Source organism: Vicugna pacos, chromosome X (assembly GCF_048564905.1).
Source record: "Vicugna pacos chromosome X, VicPac4, whole genome shotgun sequence".
Classification (NCBI taxonomy): Eukaryota; Metazoa; Chordata; class Mammalia; order Artiodactyla; family Camelidae; genus Vicugna; species Vicugna pacos.
The window spans coordinates 81,024,928-81,046,277 of NC_133023.1; the positions used below are offsets into that span (position 1 = coordinate 81,024,928).

Consider the following 21,350-nt stretch of genomic DNA (forward strand, 5'->3'; position numbering starts at 1 on the left):
CATAGGTGCGAACGAGTCCGGGGTTTGAGGGTAGAGTACAGAACACACTCCCGTGGAGAGCTTCCCAGAAAGGGTCCGCTGAACAAATGGCCCTCACCAAGGTCATGTATCTGTGTGGATGGAGACACTGAGCTCTGCACCTGTCCCATGGACTTCAAACCCGCACGCATACGCGCACATCCTCAACCCCCCCCCCCACACACACACACACCGCCCCCACCCCCCTACTGCCCAGGACCCCTACCACCACAACCTCCCCAGGGCACTCGCTGGCAGAGTGACTTCCCGGGCCCCCTGGAGGTGAGCAGGAACAATCCACCCCAGCTCCCCGGGTCCCTGTCAGTTCCTCCCGCTGTCCCCGTGGCCTAGCCCCTCTTGGGCCTGCTCCGGAGCCCTTAGGCCCGTTGAGGTAGCTGGAGGAGAGCAGGAGAGAGACAACCACGCAACAAGAGGGGACATGCGGGCCCCCGTGCCACCTCGAGCTCTGAATCAATGTCCTGAGAGAGCTAGGCTTCTGCCTGAGAAGACCCGTATGGGTACCGGTCCCCAAGTGCGCAGACATAACAGGGTCCCCGGTCGCCAGGAAGTGTGGACTAGAGCGAAGCGGAGATGGAGCCACGGATACACACGCATTCCTTTGGCTGTCCGCACATGTACCGGCCTTCTGCCCACGAGAAGCCCCGAAGGGGAGAGAGACACCACCTCCGCGCAACACCCCAGTAGGCCAGTAGGGCCAACCCCACTTGCAGGGCCTGGATGGCTCTTGGGCCTCCCTGGGCCTTTTTTGATCCACAAAGGGCGGAGGGAGAGGCCACGCTCGCAAGGGTGGTTGGCATTTCTGGAGCAACAGTGCCATCAAGCGGAAGCTTTTTGAGCACGGCCTCCAAACCCTGCCTGTGGATACCGTGGGCAAGGCCTGTGATGGGACGAAGGGTGGGTTTTGGTTCACTCAGAGGATTCCTGGTGGGGGGCGGCCAACTCCGGAACACCGCCAGAGTAGGTGCGGGAGCGAAAGGAGGTGGTGGGAGCCGAGCTCGCCCACCCGGGAGCCCCTGGCTGTCAGGCCGGCCGGGCTTCCCAGCCTTGGGGGCGTGGCCTCGGCAGCCGCCATGTTCCGGAACCAGGAGCTGAAGCTACCCCCCACCCAGGGCGTCCGGCCCCCGAAACTCTGCCCTCCTTGCGGGACCCAGGTCCGCCGGTGGGGTCCCCCCCGGGGTCCTCAGGACCTCGGGGGAACCCAGGACCCGTTGCCGCTGCCCCGTCGGAGGCCCCGGGTCCAGCAACGTGGACAGAGGGGAAAGGCGGAGGAGGCGGCCACCCTGTCAGGGGCAGCATTCTGCAGACAGGACGGAGAGTGTCCCGATTAGTGTCTGGTCCCGGAGCCAGACAAGGAAGCGCAACGTAGGCGGGCCGCACATCCCGAGTTCCAGCTCCACTTCCGGTTCGGGGTGTGTTTCGTTTACTTTTGCGCCCGCCACAGAGGGTCTGGGTGCCATGCCCCACAGGACCCCATGAGGCCCTTGCTGTCCCGTATCGCACTGGGTATCCAGACCCACTCGGGACGGGATACAACTGGGCCAACATCAGCACGCTGAGATGGACATCACCGTCCGCAGGGAGGGGATCGAGGGCCAAAGTTTTCCGCCTTCTATCTCGGACTCCGGCTCGGGCACGGGCACGCTGCAGCCAGGGGACGCCTTGGTCCTCGGGGGGCCTCCCTCGTCCTGGACGACCCGGGTCCTCTTGTTTGGGGGGGGGGGGGACGCCTGAGATTCTTCCCACGGGGCCCAAGGTTCGCAGGGGCAGCCGCTGACCCTAGCCAGGGGGGGCACACTGAGACCACCTGGGGCCAGGGAACCAGTCAGATCAGGGAGGCCAGGCCCTGGCCCCAAGGAAGGGCTCTGCCCACATGAGACCGCCTGTTGGCAGAGTTTCGGCCGGCTCCCAAGTGTGAAAGAAGGGGCAGGGGGCGGGTGTCAGCAACCTTCCGAGAGGGGTGAAAGCCAAGCGGAATGTGTGGAGGGAGGGGTCCAGCCTGGAGACTTGTTCCTGGAGTTCGAAGCCTCGCCCGGTACGTTACCACCAAACCACCAGCACCACCACTACTGCCACCCCCAGCCCCGCAAGCCTGCTGACCCCCAGGCAGGTTAAGAGCTGGGCAAAGCGCAGGAACGAGCCACCGCAGGGCTTGCTCCAGAAGCGGCCTGTGGGGACAGTCAGGGTCTAGAAGGAACGGTCGTGTGCCCGGAGTACGCACTTGGGAGACAAGCTGGATGAGGGGTGGTGATAGGGGAGGTGGCGGGGGGGGGGGGGGGGGCGCGCGCGCGCGTTTGGCTCAGTCCAACAGAGGTGGGCTTTAGGCAGCGTCTTGAGACCTCTTCTTGATTTCCCCGCTGGGCTGCGGCCGCAAGCACAGGGCCACAGGGTCAAGACCTGGGGAGCCAGGGCTGAATGGAGGCCAGGGCCCTTCCTTCTCACTGCTGAAGTGAGGCTCGGGGCCTCTTCGGGACAAAGCCGAAGTCTGCAAAGGCATGGCCCAGGGGTCCGCTCGGCCCGGCTCGGCCCGGCTCCTCTCCTGTGCTGTCCTCTCGAGGAGGTGGGTCCGGGAGCCCTCGGGACAGGACACGACAGGCCTGTGCCAGAACCCTGGAGACCCCGGGAAATGGCAGAAATTCTTGGCTCAGGAGAAGGGCTCCTTCTGCAGTGTCTCCTTGGTCCTGAGAGCGCCGTTCCCCTCTGGACTCCGACTGCGAGCCCTCGCTGGGCCTCGGGCCCCCTTGGCACTGGGTAGCCAGGCTCCCCACGTCATCCCCGAGCTGGACAGAAAAGCGGCACTGGGCCGGACTCCGCCACTGCTGCCAATGGCACCACAACTCTGGCTGGGCTCAACGCGGCCCAGAGAGGCTTCGGGGGCCCTGGGCCTGCCCAGGCCGGACCTGCTCTTACTCCCAGGGGAAGGGGCACGCACGCGGCCAAATGCCCGCGGCCCCGGGGCAGCCCCGGGCGGCCCCTGGCCTGGCCTGGGCTCCAACCGAGCAGCTTCCTCTAGTCCCGCCCAGACATGGCGGCCGCCAGAGTCCCCGAGCCTCCACTTCCTCTACCCCACAAGCCAGGCACCGGCGGAGGGGGGGGACGGGGGACGGGGGACGCGGGCCGAGCGCCTTCCCCCGGTGCCCGTCTCTGGAGCTTGTAAGGCCTCGGGTCACATCTCCTGCCCCTTCGCTGGCGGAGCTCTTGATTTCCCGGGGCACGGGCGGGCCCTTGTTCCCGACTGTACGCCCTTGCCACTCCTCCCCAGGAAGGGACAGCACAGGGTCCGCGAGGCTGGCGACTGGCGGACCTGTTCCTCTTGATGGCAGCATCGCACCAGAAACAGCAACCTGCCTCTCCCCAGTCCTCTCCCTCCGCCCTTCGCTGACGAAAAAAAGAAACGCCAAGCAGGCTCCAACCTGGCAGGCGAAAAGCAAGGTGCCTCAACATCTTGGCCACTTTGGCGGGACGGGGGACGGGGGACGGGCGGGCGCCTCAAACCCTTGTACGCCACCCTGAGTGGCCTCGTCTCCGAGGGGTCCTCTCCAGCTGCCTTCACCACAAGAAAGCGAGGACCCCTCCATCGAGGCACCCAGCAGTGGACCTGCAGCTGTATCTTTAGCAGTCGGTTCCCAGGCCGAAGACCTTGGGAGACACACTGAGTGTGGGCACAGAGTTCGAGTCACGTCCGGCCGGTGCCTGGCGAGACACAATCTCACGGGTCACCCAGTCTCGTCCGCATCCCCCTTCCCAAACGCCCAGCCGGCGCAACCTCTCAATAATCCAGCAAGAGCGCCCTCCCATGGCCTTCCCGGCCTGGGCGAGTGCCAGGGTGGAGCGAGCTGGGCCCAAGGGTGATCAGGAGGCGAGGGGAGGAACAGGCATACGGGGCTCCTGCCCTCACAGCGCAAAAGGCCAAAGGCCTAACAGGCCTGGATCTCCTCAAAGGGTCACCAACCGCCTGTGCCCCCTTGGGGCTGAGACCGCGGCTTCTCGTGGGTGAGGTGGGCGGCCGAATGATCACGTCGCTGGCAGTTAAGCTTCACAGAAGCTGGAGGCCAATCTGGGTCCCGGACGCAGGTGCAGACGCCCCGGGCCCAACTCCTCTCCACTCTCCCCGGTCCTGCAGGACACCGACCTCAGTTTCCACGTGCCGATCGCCCACATGTACACGGATGATCCACATGCTCGTCCAAGCATCTCTTCCTTCCCACTCCACAATCAGGACCTGCCTCGAGAGCCTTTCTCTGCCACGGCGGAAAACTCCGGCCTAGTACACCAGGGTCCCCCCCGCTGCCAGGCACCTACCTTGGGAGTCTCTCCTCCTCGAGGCTTGCTGACATACCAGAATCACTGCCTCTTTCCCATGATGAAGTAAACTCTCTTGGAAGAGGAGAACGAAGGGACCAGAAAGCACTCACTCACCCAGAACACCAGCGCCTAGAGATGGACCGACGTCCCCGATGATGTCCCTTCTCCTTTCCTTCCGCTCTGCCTCCTCTGCAACGAGAGAGCCCAACGCCCTTCACTCAGTGCGGGACCGCCACGCTGCTGGTTAACAACGGGCCGCGTGCAGCCCCGGCCCAGGCAACCTCGACAGTGTCTTCGGTGACTATTCGTACCAGCTCCCCGGGACCAGCAAAACTTCCGAGGAAAGCAGGGTGTGAAAAGTCACCCGCACTCGTCCTTTTGCAAATTGCGCGGGTGTCGGACGGAAGGAGCTCTTACAGGAAGGACCGTGTCGGGTCAAACCTGGATCATACCTCCCCCCACCACCAATCTGTCTTCCGTGGGAACCACAGCCATCACCTTAGCGTTTATAGCCGCAGAGCTCTCCTCCTCGGCTCTGGACCCCGAGGGACTGTGGCGGGATAGCGATGGGTAACTTGGCAAGCCCGCGTCCTCCACCGCAACTGGAAAGGCAGACCCTGCACTGACAGGCAGCTCCTATGACGGGCTGGTAAGCAGTCACCAAGCTCTCCCATCCCAGGCCGCACACAGCTCCACTGCACTGACTTCCCGGGGACGAGGCCTTGTGTCCTGGGACCGGGGGGGGGGGGGGGGGAGTGCGAGTGAAGAGCTACCCCACAGCTTTGCTCCGGGTGGACGCCGAGCCCGGAAAACGAACCCCGGTGACGCCACCACGCACACCTGGCACCTGGGTAACTACGACTCTGCACGCCTCGGCGCGCGGCGCCTCCATCCATGACAGGGAGGAAGGGAGGAAGGAAGAAGAGAGGGCCCTAGTGTCCACAGACAAGGGACAGGTGAAACAAGGCAGGCTCCTCCCTGCTCCCCGCCATTCCCCCCAGCACCCCGCACCCCGCCCCAGCTGAGACAAGGGCACTCTACCCTGGCTGGTGGTCACAAAAGAAAAGGAGGGGATCTAGCAGGACAGGGCAGGACCTGACTCTGCACAGACACACCAAGGCCAGGGGACCTACAACGCTGAGAGCCAACGAACGCAAAAGAGCCTACATTGCTACGTCAGCCCGGTGGGGTCCGGGACACGGCCCTCTGTGCGTCGGCTTGCTTTCGCCTGCATTCAAGCCCGCGAGCGCGCACACACAACAAATCCCACGTCTTTCCCACTGCAGGGAGGGGGTCGGAAGGCGGAGGCACAAGTGAGGAGCCGCCACGGCGCACCGGTGAGGGCTTCTGCCTTGACTGGGATAATACATCTCCCTCCACGGTGGCACCTCCAAGGCGCTCACAGGGCAAAGTACGAGAGAAGGAACGGTCTATGTGAACGCATACGCATACGCATACGCACACGTACGTAAGTGCACGTGTGTCCGTGGTACGCGTACCTCCTTACGGCACACGCGCACCCTTACGTATGTACGTACATAGGTGCGAACGAGTCCGGGGTTTGAGGGTAGAGTACAGAACACACTCCCGTGGAGAGCTTCCCAGAAAGGGTCCGCTGAACAAATGGCCCTCACCAAGGTCATGTATCTGTGTGGATGGAGACACTGAGCTCTGCACCTGTCCCATGGACTTCAAACCCGCACGCATACGCGCACATCCTCAACCCCCCCCCCCCCACACACACACACACCGCCCCCACCCCCCTACTGCCCAGGACCCCTACCACCACAACCTCCCCAGGGCACTCGCTGGCAGAGTGACTTCCCGGGCCCCCTGGAGGTGAGCAGGAACAATCCACCCCAGCTCCCCGGGTCCCTGTCAGTTCCTCCCGCTGTCCCCGTGGCCTAGCCCCTCTTGGGCCTGCTCCGGAGCCCTTAGGCCCGTTGAGGTAGCTGGAGGAGAGCAGGAGAGAGACAACCACGCAACAAGAGGGGACATGCGGGCCCCCGTGCCACCTCGAGCTCTGAATCAATGTCCTGAGAGAGCTAGGCTTCTGCCTGAGAAGACCCGTATGGGTACCGGTCCCCAAGTGCGCAGACATAACAGGGTCCCCGGTCGCCAGGAAGTGTGGACTAGAGCGAAGCGGAGATGGAGCCACGGATACACACGCATTCCTTTGGCTGTCCGCACATGTACCGGCCTTCTGCCCACGAGAAGCCCCGAAGGGGAGAGAGACACCACCTCCGCGCAACACCCCAGTAGGCCAGTAGGGCCAACCCCACTTGCAGGGCCTGGATGGCTCTTGGGCCTCCCTGGGCCTTTTTTGATCCACAAAGGGCGGAGGGAGAGGCCACGCTCGCAAGGGTGGTTGGCATTTCTGGAGCAACAGTGCCATCAAGCGGAAGCTTTTTGAGCACGGCCTCCAAACCCTGCCTGTGGATACCGTGGGCAAGGCCTGTGATGGGACGAAGGGTGGGTTTTGGTTCACTCAGAGGATTCCTGGTGGGGGGCGGCCAACTCCGGAACACCGCCAGAGTAGGTGCGGGAGCGAAAGGAGGTGGTGGGAGCCGAGCTCGCCCACCCGGGAGCCCCTGGCTGTCAGGCCGGCCGGGCTTCCCAGCCTTGGGGGCGTGGCCTCGGCAGCCGCCATGTTCCGGAACCAGGAGCTGAAGCTACCCCCCACCCAGGGCGTCCGGCCCCCGAAACTCTGCCCTCCTTGCGGGACCCAGGTCCGCCGGTGGGGTCCCCCCCGGGGTCCTCAGGACCTCGGGGGAACCCAGGACCCGTTGCCGCTGCCCCGTCGGAGGCCCCGGGTCCAGCAACGTGGACAGAGGGGAAAGGCGGAGGAGGCGGCCACCCTGTCAGGGGCAGCATTCTGCAGACAGGACGGAGAGTGTCCCGATTAGTGTCTGGTCCCGGAGCCAGACAAGGAAGCGCAACGTAGGCGGGCCGCACATCCCGAGTTCCAGCTCCACTTCCGGTTCGGGGTGTGTTTCGTTTACTTTTGCGCCCGCCACAGAGGGTCTGGGTGCCATGCCCCACAGGACCCCATGAGGCCCTTGCTGTCCCGTATCGCACTGGGTATCCAGACCCACTCGGGACGGGATACAACTGGGCCAACATCAGCACGCTGAGATGGACATCACCGTCCGCAGGGAGGGGATCGAGGGCCAAAGTTTTCCGCCTTCTATCTCGGACTCCGGCTCGGGCACGGGCACGCTGCAGCCAGGGGACGCCTTGGTCCTCGGGGGGCCTCCCTCGTCCTGGACGACCCGGGTCCTCTTGTTTGGGGGGGGGGGGGACGCCTGAGATTCTTCCCACGGGGCCCAAGGTTCGCAGGGGCAGCCGCTGACCCTAGCCAGGGGGGGCACACTGAGACCACCTGGGGCCAGGGAACCAGTCAGATCAGGGAGGCCAGGCCCTGGCCCCAAGGAAGGGCTCTGCCCACATGAGACCGCCTGTTGGCAGAGTTTCGGCCGGCTCCCAAGTGTGAAAGAAGGGGCAGGGGGCGGGTGTCAGCAACCTTCCGAGAGGGGTGAAAGCCAAGCGGAATGTGTGGAGGGAGGGGTCCAGCCTGGAGACTTGTTCCTGGAGTTCGAAGCCTCGCCCGGTACGTTACCACCAAACCACCAGCACCACCACTACTGCCACCCCCAGCCCCGCAAGCCTGCTGACCCCCAGGCAGGTTAAGAGCTGGGCAAAGCGCAGGAACGAGCCACCGCAGGGCTTGCTCCAGAAGCGGCCTGTGGGGACAGTCAGGGTCTAGAAGGAACGGTCGTGTGCCCGGAGTACGCACTTGGGAGACAAGCTGGATGAGGGGTGGTGATAGGGGAGGTGGCGGGGGGGGGGGGGGGGGGGGGGCGCGCGCGCGCGTTTGGCTCAGTCCAACAGAGGTGGGCTTTAGGCAGCGTCTTGAGACCTCTTCTTGATTTCCCCGCTGGGCTGCGGCCGCAAGCACAGGGCCACAGGGTCAAGACCTGGGGAGCCAGGGCTGAATGGAGGCCAGGGCCCTTCCTTCTCACTGCTGAAGTGAGGCTCGGGGCCTCTTCGGGACAAAGCCGAAGTCTGCAAAGGCATGGCCCAGGGGTCCGCTCGGCCCGGCTCGGCCCGGCTCCTCTCCTGTGCTGTCCTCTCGAGGAGGTGGGTCCGGGAGCCCTCGGGACAGGACACGACAGGCCTGTGCCAGAACCCTGGAGACCCCGGGAAATGGCAGAAATTCTTGGCTCAGGAGAAGGGCTCCTTCTGCAGTGTCTCCTTGGTCCTGAGAGCGCCGTTCCCCTCTGGACTCCGACTGCGAGCCCTCGCTGGGCCTCGGGCCCCCTTGGCACTGGGTAGCCAGGCTCCCCACGTCATCCCCGAGCTGGACAGAAAAGCGGCACTGGGCCGGACTCCGCCACTGCTGCCAATGGCACCACAACTCTGGCTGGGCTCAACGCGGCCCAGAGAGGCTTCGGGGGCCCTGGGCCTGCCCAGGCCGGACCTGCTCTTACTCCCAGGGGAAGGGGCACGCACGCGGCCAAATGCCCGCGGCCCCGGGGCAGCCCCGGGCGGCCCCTGGCCTGGCCTGGGCTCCAACCGAGCAGCTTCCTCTAGTCCCGCCCAGACATGGCGGCCGCCAGAGTCCCCGAGCCTCCACTTCCTCTACCCCACAAGCCAGGCACCGGCGGAGGGGGGGGACGGGGGACGGGGGACGCGGGCCGAGCGCCTTCCCCCGGTGCCCGTCTCTGGAGCTTGTAAGGCCTCGGGTCACATCTCCTGCCCCTTCGCTGGCGGAGCTCTTGATTTCCCGGGGCACGGGCGGGCCCTTGTTCCCGACTGTACGCCCTTGCCACTCCTCCCCAGGAAGGGACAGCACAGGGTCCGCGAGGCTGGCGACTGGCGGACCTGTTCCTCTTGATGGCAGCATCGCACCAGAAACAGCAACCTGCCTCTCCCCAGTCCTCTCCCTCCGCCCTTCGCTGACGAAAAAAAGAAACGCCAAGCAGGCTCCAACCTGGCAGGCGAAAAGCAAGGTGCCTCAACATCTTGGCCACTTTGGCGGGACGGGGGACGGGGGACGGGCGGGCGCCTCAAACCCTTGTACGCCACCCTGAGTGGCCTCGTCTCCGAGGGGTCCTCTCCAGCTGCCTTCACCACAAGAAAGCGAGGACCCCTCCATCGAGGCACCCAGCAGTGGACCTGCAGCTGTATCTTTAGCAATCTATCTTCCATTTTCCCCACACCCTCAAAGACTTCCTCAAGTTGTAGCCTTATTTAGTTTGAGTCAAAGGGAGTTGGTACAGACTTCCTTTAAGGATGTTAGTAATTAGGTACATCTCTAGCCTAATACAGTGATCGTCACAAAATTTTGGGGTTTTTTTTTGTTTACAATAGTGTGTGTTGTTCTTCAGATATGGATTATTATATTTGTAATCAGTCATGTACGCAATTACGTGACCTAGGAATGATATGTGTCTTCCTGTCTGTCCCATGTTCAATCTCTCAGTCATTTCATTAGATGTTTGATAAGGAAAAAATTTATGATACCTGTCACTTTTAAAGTATTCATGTGTTTTACCTCGAGCATTTTATATGAAGACAATCGTTTAGTCTTTTTTTCTTTGCAATCCGCACATGTTATGTGAGGATGAGTTTACTACGAGTTCACAGATAGTTTTAAAATATAGTCAGTCTTGCATGGTTGTGGCAGATGGAAGGGGAAAAAAAATCTTCACTGTGCCGTCATTCAACACACTTTCCAGGTAAAGCTATCTCAAGACAGTATAATCAGAATGAAATTCATTCTCTTCGTTGCCTCCATGTCTGATTTCCCAAGCAGCACATACACTATTCTGTTTGGGAATATTCAGCTAAATTGTGTTTTGGGGTTTTTTTCCCTCTTGGTCCGCCCATTAATGGTCTGCTGCAAACATAGGCTGTTAGAAATCTTTCAATTTACTGAGAGGCATCAAGGAAAATTCTAAAGCGCCGCCTCCTCGTGCCATGGACCCCAAAGAAAAGCAAGTCACAATTTTATGTCATCCTTTTCATCCTCAAAAGATTGTCTCATGGAGAGCAAGAAACAAACATTTAGGTGGAAGGTGAATGTCTGTTTCTACCTCAGTCTGTGTGTGTACTGGCACAGAAGTATGCCCTATATACACAGATCTTTCTTTCTAGATCCATACTGCATGAGACTCATGGAAGTCAACTCTTCAAGGACTTTTTTGCTTTTTTCCTTCAAAGGAGCACACACTTCTCCCAAGGATTACGGCCCACAAGGACGACCATCTTATTCTTTCTAAGGGAGGTGGTATATATCACCTCCCAAAGCTGAATAACTAGACATCCCAGTATTCATCTCTAGAGGGGCATTTTAATCCCTTCCTACTTTTCAATTCTACAAACCTGGCTGAAGGACACCCTCTTGGAAACACTCCTCTACTCACTTGTCTATGTAATTCTCTTCTGTTTTCAGAGAAGCAATAAAATGAACCAAAATTTTCATGTACTTTCAATTTTGGGATCGATTTTTGACAAATAGTTTCCAAAAGACATATTCCTAAATGCATCCTGCCTGCCCAGTTTAAGATGTACCAATTTTAGTAGACCTGGCTCGTCTATTTTATCGAAGTCAGTATAAAAAGTTAAAAAGTGCAAATGATGAATGTGCAAGTGTCTGCCTCCATTCTGTGTTATTTTGCCTGTCTCCTCAGCTAAAGCAGGATTACAGTGAGATGGAATCCAACTAATCAGTCTAGAGCTTCATCTATGCTTGGACTCTTATCAGGCTAAGAAAGCATTATTTCATGCTATCCTTTGAGCTAGACTCCACTTTTCAAACTGATTGATATAATTTTGTTTAGTTCTCATCAGCAAATAAGGTCTGTGTACCATCAACGAGTAAAGGGAAATGATAAAGACCCTAAAGAAGAAAATGACTAGAGAGCCACTGTTCACCATTTTTTATACTAGGCCTTGAAAAGGGTGATATAGGTGAATTCTATTTAGAGTTCTGTTAATTTTGATCCTCTTAAATAAATTCTGGTTCACAGGCTCCAACAGTACTCTTTAGCCCATATTGTTAGGTACAACTAAGGTTGTCTAAGCCCTTTTAAAATTAATCAACTGAGATCTTACATCATCCTCTAGAGTCCCTAGATAAAGGTCTGTTGCCCACATTTCTTATCTGCAATAGTCAAGCCAACCCTTGCTTCATGGCTCCCATGATCCTCTTGTTTGGAAGATATCTGGGACCTCAAGCAAGATGTCTCCTCTATCTTCATCATGTCACAGTGTGAACTCTGCATCTTTCCCACATAATATTAGCTTTCAAAAACTTTGTAATCTCAACAAGTGTGCAAAGAAGGGGAAATGCAAGGGTTTTAGCACCTTCCAATGAGGTGTAAAAAAAAAAAATTTTCACGGAAATTAATTTATAAGGTTTTACTCAACTTTTACCTACTCAGTGCTTGAAAATCCAACCCTCAGAGGTGCATGCTTCAAATCTTTTCCACCTTTCTTTGGGTTGATAAGAATATGGAAAATATATCATCCACTGACTCCTATAAAGTTAACAAAATTCTTAATAATCAAGGGCTCTATTTTTTCAGCTAAATTCCACGGACGTATTTCCTGTTACTAAATATAAAGGAGGGATTTACAGAACCAGCAATCAAAGATTATCTGCCTAGGAATAATCAAACAAAAACATGAGAAACCTATATAAAGAAAACTTTCCGTGTCCTAAAAGACAACAATGTGGACTTAAACAAGAGTAAAGATGTACTATATTCTTCAATAAAAAGACTCAACCTCTTGAGTATGTTAATTCTTCATCAGCTAATTAATCAATCTATTCTAATCCTAAGGAAAATCTAAAAGGTTTTTGAAGACTTTCTCGTTGTTTTCCATTGTTCATAAGGGACAATAAAATAAATAGGCAGGAATACCCAGGAGAGTTTTGCCAATGAGTAGCCACGTGGTGGGATGACTAGCTCTACCATACATATAGCAGAACAGAGTCCAAGAACAGACCCGAAAACATACAAGAATTTAGCATATGACAAGGTAGCCTCCCAAATAAGTGGGGGTAAAGACAGATTTGGGACAAAGGGGTACTCATCTATCAAAAAAAAAAAAGGTTCTTAATTCTGCACTTCATACAATAAACTAGGATAAACCCTACATGGATCCAAGAATTAAATGTACAATGAACAGAATCATACAACTACTAAAACAAAGCATGGGCTGATTCCTTTATAACCCAGGAGCGGGGAAAGCCTCTCTACCTTTGGCTCAAAACCCATCAAAGAAAACACAGATAAATATCAATAGATAAAATTCACCATATTAAAAAAACTTCATAAACAAAGTTAGTAAAGCAATGACAAACAGGAAAAACTATTTTCAACGCACATCACTAGTCTTCCTACTACATAAAGAACAAGCTCTAGAAATCGTTTTAGAGTAAGAACGCAATAGAAAAAGGCTTCAACAGCCCACAGAGAAAGAAACATAAAAGGACACTAAATATACACAAAGATACCTGACTCATGCATAGTAAGAAAAATCTAAACAAAAACTGCACTGTTGTACAATCTCTTATATATATTATGGGTTTCCAACCATGACCTGTCCTTCTGAGGGGACTACATTACCTGCTGTTTCTTGTCCTGTCTTGGATGTGGCGTATCTTAAGTGGTCTCAAGTCACTACTTGCTATTTTCCTGCAAGGGTTTGTTTCACACATACAGAGAGCCAAACGCCATCTCATAGGCAGATGCTTTTACACAGCGTGGAGCCAACTGCTTTGTGCCCTTTACCCCTAAAATGGGTATGATCCCACTGCAAACAGAGGCAGCCCTTTATGTAAAAATCCCTGCTTTTTCATGCCATCACATCTTCTCTGCAGAACTTACTATGTTAGCTTTTAAATTTTGGAAAGAAGAGGAAACTTCTGCCTCAGTAGCACTATCAGGAAACAAGCGTGCACGCACATGCACACGCACATGCATACGCTTAATACTGCTGTCTAGAAATATCCAGCATAAACGTGTTTTCTTTCCTTCTGGACTTTTTGTCTCCATCTAATTGGTCAACCTTATAAATATTTTTGTATTACTACTGGTATCTAATATTTGATGATCTAAAATTATTTCTTTAAAGAATATGAAAACGAATATATGTATGTATATGCATGACTGGGACATTGTGCTGTACACCAGAAACTGACACATTGTAACTGACTGTACTTCAATAAAAAAAAACAAAATAAAAATAAAGTAAAGTAATTTCTTTAAAAAGCTTAATTATTTCACTGATAATAATCCTCCTTTCAGATTCTATTGCACAGAACTGTGAAAGATCAAAACATAAACCAACAGTATTCCCATCACTTGGGGAGAGCCCATGAAAATTTGGGGACTTGTTCTTCCATGTGGTTAAATGCATACTTAGAAACAGGCCTATAGGTCAAAATTTTAGGTCAAAAATTCATTCCTAAACTCTTTGCTGTTTAGTAACCATCATTTCTTTCAAAAACTTTATGCTTAAGAATCATAGTTGAAATTCCTGTTTTGTCTAAAAAAGTTCTAAGCACAGAGATGTGGTTTAAATATGATCCGAAAGAGCCTCCTCCAAATTCCACTCCCCAGTAGTAAACACTAGCAATAGCATGGCTGTTTAACCGGCATTTTTTTAAACCATGCATAAAATGCAACAAAAAAATGCATGTGCATAAACTAAACTTCTGTCTGTTGTTCACGTCTATAAATGTAATTGTAGTAACCTAATTCTTTTTCAGATTTCTCCAGAGACTGAACAGGATGTGACAGTTCTCACGAATAACCAAATGTGGACAGAATGGATTGTCGGAAGTTTTGGCTGCTACTAAATAGGCTCCCTTTAATGAGGGAAATACAAGAGGTCTGATGGCCGATAGCAAGACCTAAAAACAGTTTTAAATATACAGGAATCTAAGAGGCTAGATTTCTTCATCCATTCTTCATTCGGGGTATTTTACCTCCTCAAATTCAACCCCCTGCTAAGCTTCAAAACACCAGGAGCACGAACGACTAGCGAAAATTAACCCTGGTCTCCTAAGTTCCACCATTCCATTTAAAATAAAGAGGGTGGCATCTTCTCACATATTCTTGCAACCCATTATGTAAATCTGGTTTCGCTTAAATAAACAGGAAATTTACACGGCGGAACAGTTTCTCGGCCAATTATTGGCAATGCGTTTCCTGTTAAGATTTTCGGAAGTTTGCAAAAGGTAAGTAGAGGACTTGAGCCCAACGGCAACGGAAGGACACGTACTCTTCCCTCGGTCCCTGGTAGGGGCACGTCTTTAAAGGAAATGTTACTTCTCTAGGGATACATTCCAAGAAGCCTAGACCCTGTCGGCAGCGCACCCGCTGGACCTAGCAGACCCTCCAGCCACCACGTAAACGGCGAGGAAAGAAAGGAGGGAGAAGGAACTGGCGACCCCTCCTCCTGCCGCCCGCCTTCCGGCCACAGGGAAACGCTTCGAGGCCACTCGACGGGGAGACCCAAAGGGCTCTACTTGGACGCTCTCCCCACACGCGTCAGGGCACAGAACTCAGGCGGCGGCACAATCCCGGCGCCCTCGCTCAGCCAGCCTCGCCCAGACGCCACGCCCCGGCCCGGCCCACGCGGCGCCCCCTCGGCCCGACCCGGCCACCATTGGCCTGCGTCGCACGCCCGGCACAGGCTGCCCAGGCGCCAGAGGACCGGGAGGGCCCCCGGACCACAAAGGCTACCGGACGGAGCCCAGACCCCGGCCTCGCGTCGCCTGCATCTGGGAAAGGAAGAGAAAGGAGAGGAAGGAGGCTGGGGGGACCCACCTGGCTGCGGCCGCGCGCCGCGAGGGGAGACCCGGGCCGCTCCGATCCTCGCGCGGGGGCCGGTGGGACTCAACTGCGCCCCCCGCCCGCCCCTGCCGTAAAGCAGCTCCCGCCTGGCCCCGGGTAGACCGCCTCCCCTCCCCACGTCGTCCGCGTCTCCTCGGAGACGCCCGGGAGGTGGGGCGCTCCTGAGGGGCGGAGGGGTTGGGAATCCGGATTCCTCAGTGTTGGCCCCGCCCAGGGGAGGGGGTGGGACCTCCTGAGAAGGTCCCAGGTGAGGGGCGGTGGGAGAGGTGAGCTTGGGAAAGGCGGAGATGAAGCCTCCCGTCTTTTGCCCTCTGCTCTGAAGTACCAATTTGTCCCCCCTTGTAGGGTCCTTGCCGACAAGTGAGCAAACCGTGAATGTGAAGGAACAGTATAACGGAAATTTTTGAACAGTCGCAAAACTATTTAGAGGGAAAAACTTTGAATAAGTACACTTTCAAACGAAGTTACAAGTTTGTATCATGCATACGCCTGAGGATATTAATACTTGACTTGCTCCCTCCTCAGGTGGGCGGCAGATTCCTTGCAACAGCAGGCATTCCCTGCGCCCGGTTACCTCCCGCTGTTTGCCAACGACCTGCTAGTCACCTCTGAAGTGGCTTTCCGGGTGGGGGTGGGGGGCTGCTGCAGGGGGTGTCCACACCGCCTAGGTGGGTGGAGGTGTGCTGGGTCCCAAGGAGTCACAGCGACTTGCAGGTTTCTCCTCCCTTGATTTATTTTTCCGGTTCCAAAACGGAGCATTCTCCTTTTGCAAAATAACTTTCACGTGAGTGACAGTGTTGACTAAAACCCAAACTATCACTCGCTATGTAGTGCCAGGACACTCATCCCTTATTGGAATCAATAGGTTTTAAATGGGAGAACATTTCTCTGTGGGTGTAGGTCTAATGGTTATTTGTTTCACTAACCTCAGGGGCAGGGGTTAGGTAAACAGAAAGGCTGATCAGTATCTTTGACCTCAAGCCTAAGTCCCAGCAAGTTACAGTGTGAAGTGACTAAATGCTCACAGTGGATTACATCACAGTGGGTTTGCTGTATAAAGCCCAGAGCATTTTAAGGCTTAGGCTTATTTCTCCTAAGGGTAGGTAGTGGCTGGGTGGGTTTCTTTTACAGAGCTAGAAACAGACTGGTGGGTGGTGTTGTTTTTTTACCTTTTTTTCACACTGAATCCTTACTTAGGGAAATTGATTTGTACCTGTGGCAAAGGTATTCAAAAATACATTTTTTTCCTATTCAGGTCACAGTTTTGTAAGAAAATCAAAGGGCATGATCAACAGCTTGTGCACTGCCTTGGTGTGGAACCAGAGTTCAAGCACAGACAAAAATCAGACACTGATTTCCCACTTCTGATAGGTAAGTACCAGCTTCAGTTGTGCTTTGGTTCTGCTACCCTCTTCTGTACAATAGGCTCCTCTCTCAAAGCAGGTGCCTCACTCAACTTCCTCGGTTAGTAACTGGTTAGCACTGCATCCATGTATACTCAGTTGCCATAATTGCTCACTATGATGATGAGGAAAGGTCTGCCCGTGCGTTTCAAAGATCAACCTGTTTGCTAAGTTCCAATACCCCTGAACTCAGTTTAAATCAAAGCCCAGAAAGGACCATTATTTTACGAGCACTGATTTCTCACATCTGATGGCTATGGAACATAATTCCCAGGTATACTTTGTGTTTCACCCTCTTCATTTTCACCAGGATGACTTTGTGAAATGTTTTAATCCAGTTTTATACCAGTGCCAGAGAGGTGTGTCCTTAATACTCAAGACTGAGCAAAGACAGGGCTAGTTCAGTAACCGGAGACCTTCTGAAGCTATCAAAGTAGCCTGATATTTTCATAAACCCTAGAGCTAGGAAGGCAGATCAGGTGATCCTGTTAGTTCCCTCGGGGTTGCCGAGGATAGGACCTCTGTCATCCTACACTGGAATCTCTGAAGGATGATGTGAAATGTCCCTTGGGAAAGGCACTTTGCTATCGCGCCTCCTGGTTGAGCAGTTTAATTTATACCTAGCTGAAATCTTTACTGGGAAGGATCAAACATGAACTCCTTTGTCATTTCTTTACAAGAAGAAAACCACAGCTGTTGATGCCAATTCTGCTATTCTTTTGGTCTATAGCACAGGGCAGGCTCAGAGTAATACCGAAAGATGACTAGCTTATTATGATTTATGATGTATTGTTCTTTTGTGATTTTTATAGTAGTACACACATAGGTGACTCAGAAAATGGTACAACTTTGAGGAGGGGGTCATAAGGCCCTATTTTGCAACATGTGTACTGGCTGATCACCTCTATGGACCATATGTATCACTGGCACACCCTCATGCTGATGTGGGGGAGTGGGTCAGGGTTCAGCAGACATTGGCTTCATGTGCTGTATGCCAGCTGCTTATGGCGACTGTGTTCTGTGCGTCAGCAGTTGGGGCACGGAGAGATGAGGGGACCAGGGCAGAGGAGGTCGTCAGCATCATAAACCCCTTATGACCTCATCAACCTGCCACCTCTGATTTTGCATAAATCCTTTTACTTCTCCAGGTTCCATATCTTCAACTAACTTATAGGTCAAATAAATGAAAAGTTTCTACATTTTTATGGTCAAGGGCCTTTTTGAGAAGCTGATGAAGAGTGTGGAAATTAATTTTAAAAAACTCACATGTGCACATACACACAAATTAGCAGATACTTCAGGAACTTTAAGGAAACTTGTGGATTTCTCTTAAGAGCTCATGGACTTAGGGGGCTCACTGTCGCATTCAGCTTCACACAGGTGTGATTCTAGTGCCATCCATTATTCAAATCATATCAGGCCCGTGCCTGAAACTCTCCAGTGATTTCCCGTTGAAATGAGAATGAAAATAATTGCCAAGCGTGGCCAGCAGTGAACAAGACTAGGCTACCCTTTGCCCTGATTGCTTATCCACTTTGTTCCTTGGCCCAGACACCTATGTTCTGGGTGTTTCTTTAAAAAGTTTTACTGAAAGAGGTATAATTGGCTGAAGGTAAACTGCCCTATTTAAAGTATACAATCTGATAAATATTGACATATGTTACACCTGAAAAATGATCACCACAGTCAAAATAAGGAACACATCCATCACACCGTGTTTCTTGCTCCCTCGGCATACGTTGTCGTGGAAGCTACACTGTTGCTCCAAAGAGGTTCTTTAGTTATTCATTCCGTGCTTAATTAACTAGGGATATAATTTACTATTAAGGCAGTTTCATGTGTACTAAGAAACATGTACCTAGAGTGTCTTGAAGGTTCCTGAGAAGTTCCTTTCCTTACATACTTGATATTTTCTGCCCTAGATCAAATGTTACCTAAGTAAAATCTTTCACAGGAATCTTGAATTAATGGGTGTTATAGTATAGCTTCCTATTGCTGCTTTTGGTTTAAGGGTCATTTTGAGTCTTAGTCATTGTAAATGTGGAGATTTTGGCTCTGCTGAGAGTGACCTCATTTGGCTTTCTTGAGTTTTCTAATTAAAATTTTTCAAATGATACTGCTACTTCATGCAGACTTGCTGAAATAAGAGTTTGCCTTTTCTTTCCATGACTTACATAAATGCCTTTCAACAAATGCCAGCTTTATTAATATCCTAATGTTATCTATACCTAGATTTTCTTTTGCTTCTTTCTAAGACCTACATTTCAATGGTGAAATATTTTAAATGTCCATGATAAATCAAGAAAAACTCCTCGGTCCACTCATTTTTTTCTTTTTTCTTTTTTCTTTTTTTCCCCCAGGATTGAAAATGGATTTGTTTGCCTTTGGTTGGGAACATATTTCTTCATGATTACTAACCACTAGCACTAGCTGTACCCCTACACGGGTACTTAATTGTCATGAAAATAATCATGACTGAGGGTCTGAGATTTAATGCTCTAATTATTTCATATATAATATTGTTTGAAGCTTTCATGAAACTACATTATTAAGTAAACATTTATGGTGGTGATCATTGCAGGGAAATGAAGAATTCAGAGGCCAACCCTATACTTAAATCAAGGCGTAAAAGAAGGGAGAAAAGATCGAGGAGCTTAGAACAGATTTCTAGCAACACTGAACGCAGGTAATGAAGCTAGATATGTATTGTGTCATGTCACAGTAAGTTCTATGGTAGAAGACTATTTTGTTAAATGGAAGGAAAATGTGACCAGTAGCAGACTTTATGGCAAAATAACATTTTAGTTTAAATAACTCTACAGATTTGATTTTCTAAGACAGTAAACCATTTTCATATGTGGAAAAGACTCGGGCATTAGTGTCTTAAACTATCCTGAATGCTTTATGATAGAACATAGTACATAAACAAAACTGTTTTTTATTTACTTATTTTTAGAGGATGTATTGGAAATTGAACCCAGGACCTCATGCATGCTAAGCATGCACTCTACCACTTGAGCTATACCCTCCCCCACCTAAACAAAACTGTTTTTGAGAGGAAATTTTCATGATGATGTGAATAATTTGGTCTATGGTGATTTCCCAAAGCCCTCTGAAGACCTCTGCGAATCTGGACTACCATCATTTAATAACGTGTAAAGTTTATATATTCACCTTTGACGAATCTCCCATGTATACTTAAAATTTTCATCAGTATCTGAACTTTACAACTGATTAAGTATTCCACATTCTACTAAAAAGTTATGTCAGAAGTCACCAGTGAATTGCAAATGACCCAATCTAGTGGCTTTTCCCAGCCTCATTCTGTTTCATTATATTTATAATATTTTATTCGTTTATTTTCAATAATGCTTTCATTTTTTTCCTATCCTCCTACTTCCCTTTTCACATCCCTGAGAAGTCAGTTACTTTCCCTTTTTTTTTTTTTTAATCTCCCAATGGGGCATTCTCCAAGGTTCTGTCCTCGGTTCATGACAAATGACATGCATTCATGAGGAGATAGTCCGCTATAGTAGTAAAGGAACTAAATTAGGTGTGAGAATTGCATTAAAATCTTACTTATGTTTCACACTACCTTCATGAACTTTGATCAGTCACTTAAATCTTGGAGTTTCAATTTCCTCATTCATAAGAAATGAGATGACTTGCCCTATCTGTATTACCAGGTGATAATAAGGATCAAAAGGGATAATACATGTAAAAACTTTGATAAGCATATATTACTATGCAGATGAATATTAATTATGTTATTAGAAGACAGCTAGGTCATTGGCACTGTGAGACAGTTAATGCATAAAGTTAACTGACCCTCAAGGGGATTGAGCCCATGACCTTGTATTAATAACACATATTTAAACCAACTGTGTTTTAACAGGCCCAAGCCATATAGAATAAGTCTTCTTTGCATATGTCTATCATGAAATGTATTTTTTCATCATTTTGGAATAGTATTTCACAAAGCCTTTGATGAAGGTGCTGGCTGACTCTTCCTAGCATTAGAGTATTAGTAGAAGTAGTCACTGTGTAGTGTTTAAAATGCTTATCAAATATCTGTTTTTGCATGTCGTATTATGTCTTTGAACGTTGATAAATAAGCAATGTATAATCTATAAGAAAACACAAATGTCTAATGTTATGAATTGTTTGCTGTATATTTTATTACAAGCATTTAAACTTTGGATTATTTATATTACAGGAGCATGAGCCCTCAGAGTGACTATAAATTTCAGGACCTCATCCACCACATCCATAGGCAGATGGAGGGCCATCCTCACCACCAGGTCTACCAGCGCCATGTCTGCCCAGAAGATTTGCTCCTCCTTCTCCAAGTTCTTTACCTAGAATAAGTGGTAAACCATCACTACCACCACTACCTTCGTTGGAGGACCTCCTCCTCCAGGATTACCACCTGCTCTGTCTTATGGAATGAAGCAGAAATAAATGTATAAACATGAACTCTGTATATTGAGTCTTGAACGGCATGACTTGATTCTCCTTTGAGAGAATTAACTCATCAAAGGGAAAACTTGCACTAGAGTTTTTGGGTGTCTTCTGGCCATTAGCAGTCATTAATGTGTGAAAACTGCATAGTTTTGTGTAAGAATGATATAATTTTAGAGAATGTGACTGCTGACTCTTTCCTTTGTGAGCTCACCATCTTATATTCCTCTTTCAGAACAGTCTTTCAATAATTGAAAACTTCATAGAGAAT

At 51.5% G+C, this 21,350-nt stretch overlaps 1 protein-coding gene across 1 annotated transcript; it reads left to right on the plus strand.

Moving 5' to 3' along the window:
- The first annotated feature begins 13,152 nt into the window (after nucleotides 1-13,152).
- LOC140691790 (uncharacterized) lies at nucleotides 13,153-21,094 on the plus strand. The gene is made up of 6 exons (XM_072955923.1): nucleotides 13,153-13,156; nucleotides 14,517-14,596; nucleotides 14,752-15,311; nucleotides 16,471-16,586; nucleotides 19,200-19,304; nucleotides 20,835-21,094. Exons 1-5 carry the CDS (start codon nucleotides 13,153-13,155, stop codon nucleotides 19,205-19,207), a joined length of 768 nt encoding a protein of 255 aa, XP_072812024.1. The 3' UTR covers nucleotides 19,208-19,304; nucleotides 20,835-21,094.
- The last annotated feature ends 256 nt before the right edge of the window (nucleotides 21,095-21,350 follow it).

Coding starts and splice junctions, on each gene's coding strand:
- LOC140691790 (XM_072955923.1), top strand. Junction 14,597..14,751: donor TTTTCGGAAGTTTGCAAAAG/GTAAGTAGAGGA, acceptor TGGACCTAGCAG/ACCCTCCAGCCACCACGTAA. Junction 15,312..16,470: donor CAGCTCCCGCCTGGCCCCGG/GTAGACCGCCTC, acceptor TTTCCTATTCAG/GTCACAGTTTTGTAAGAAAA.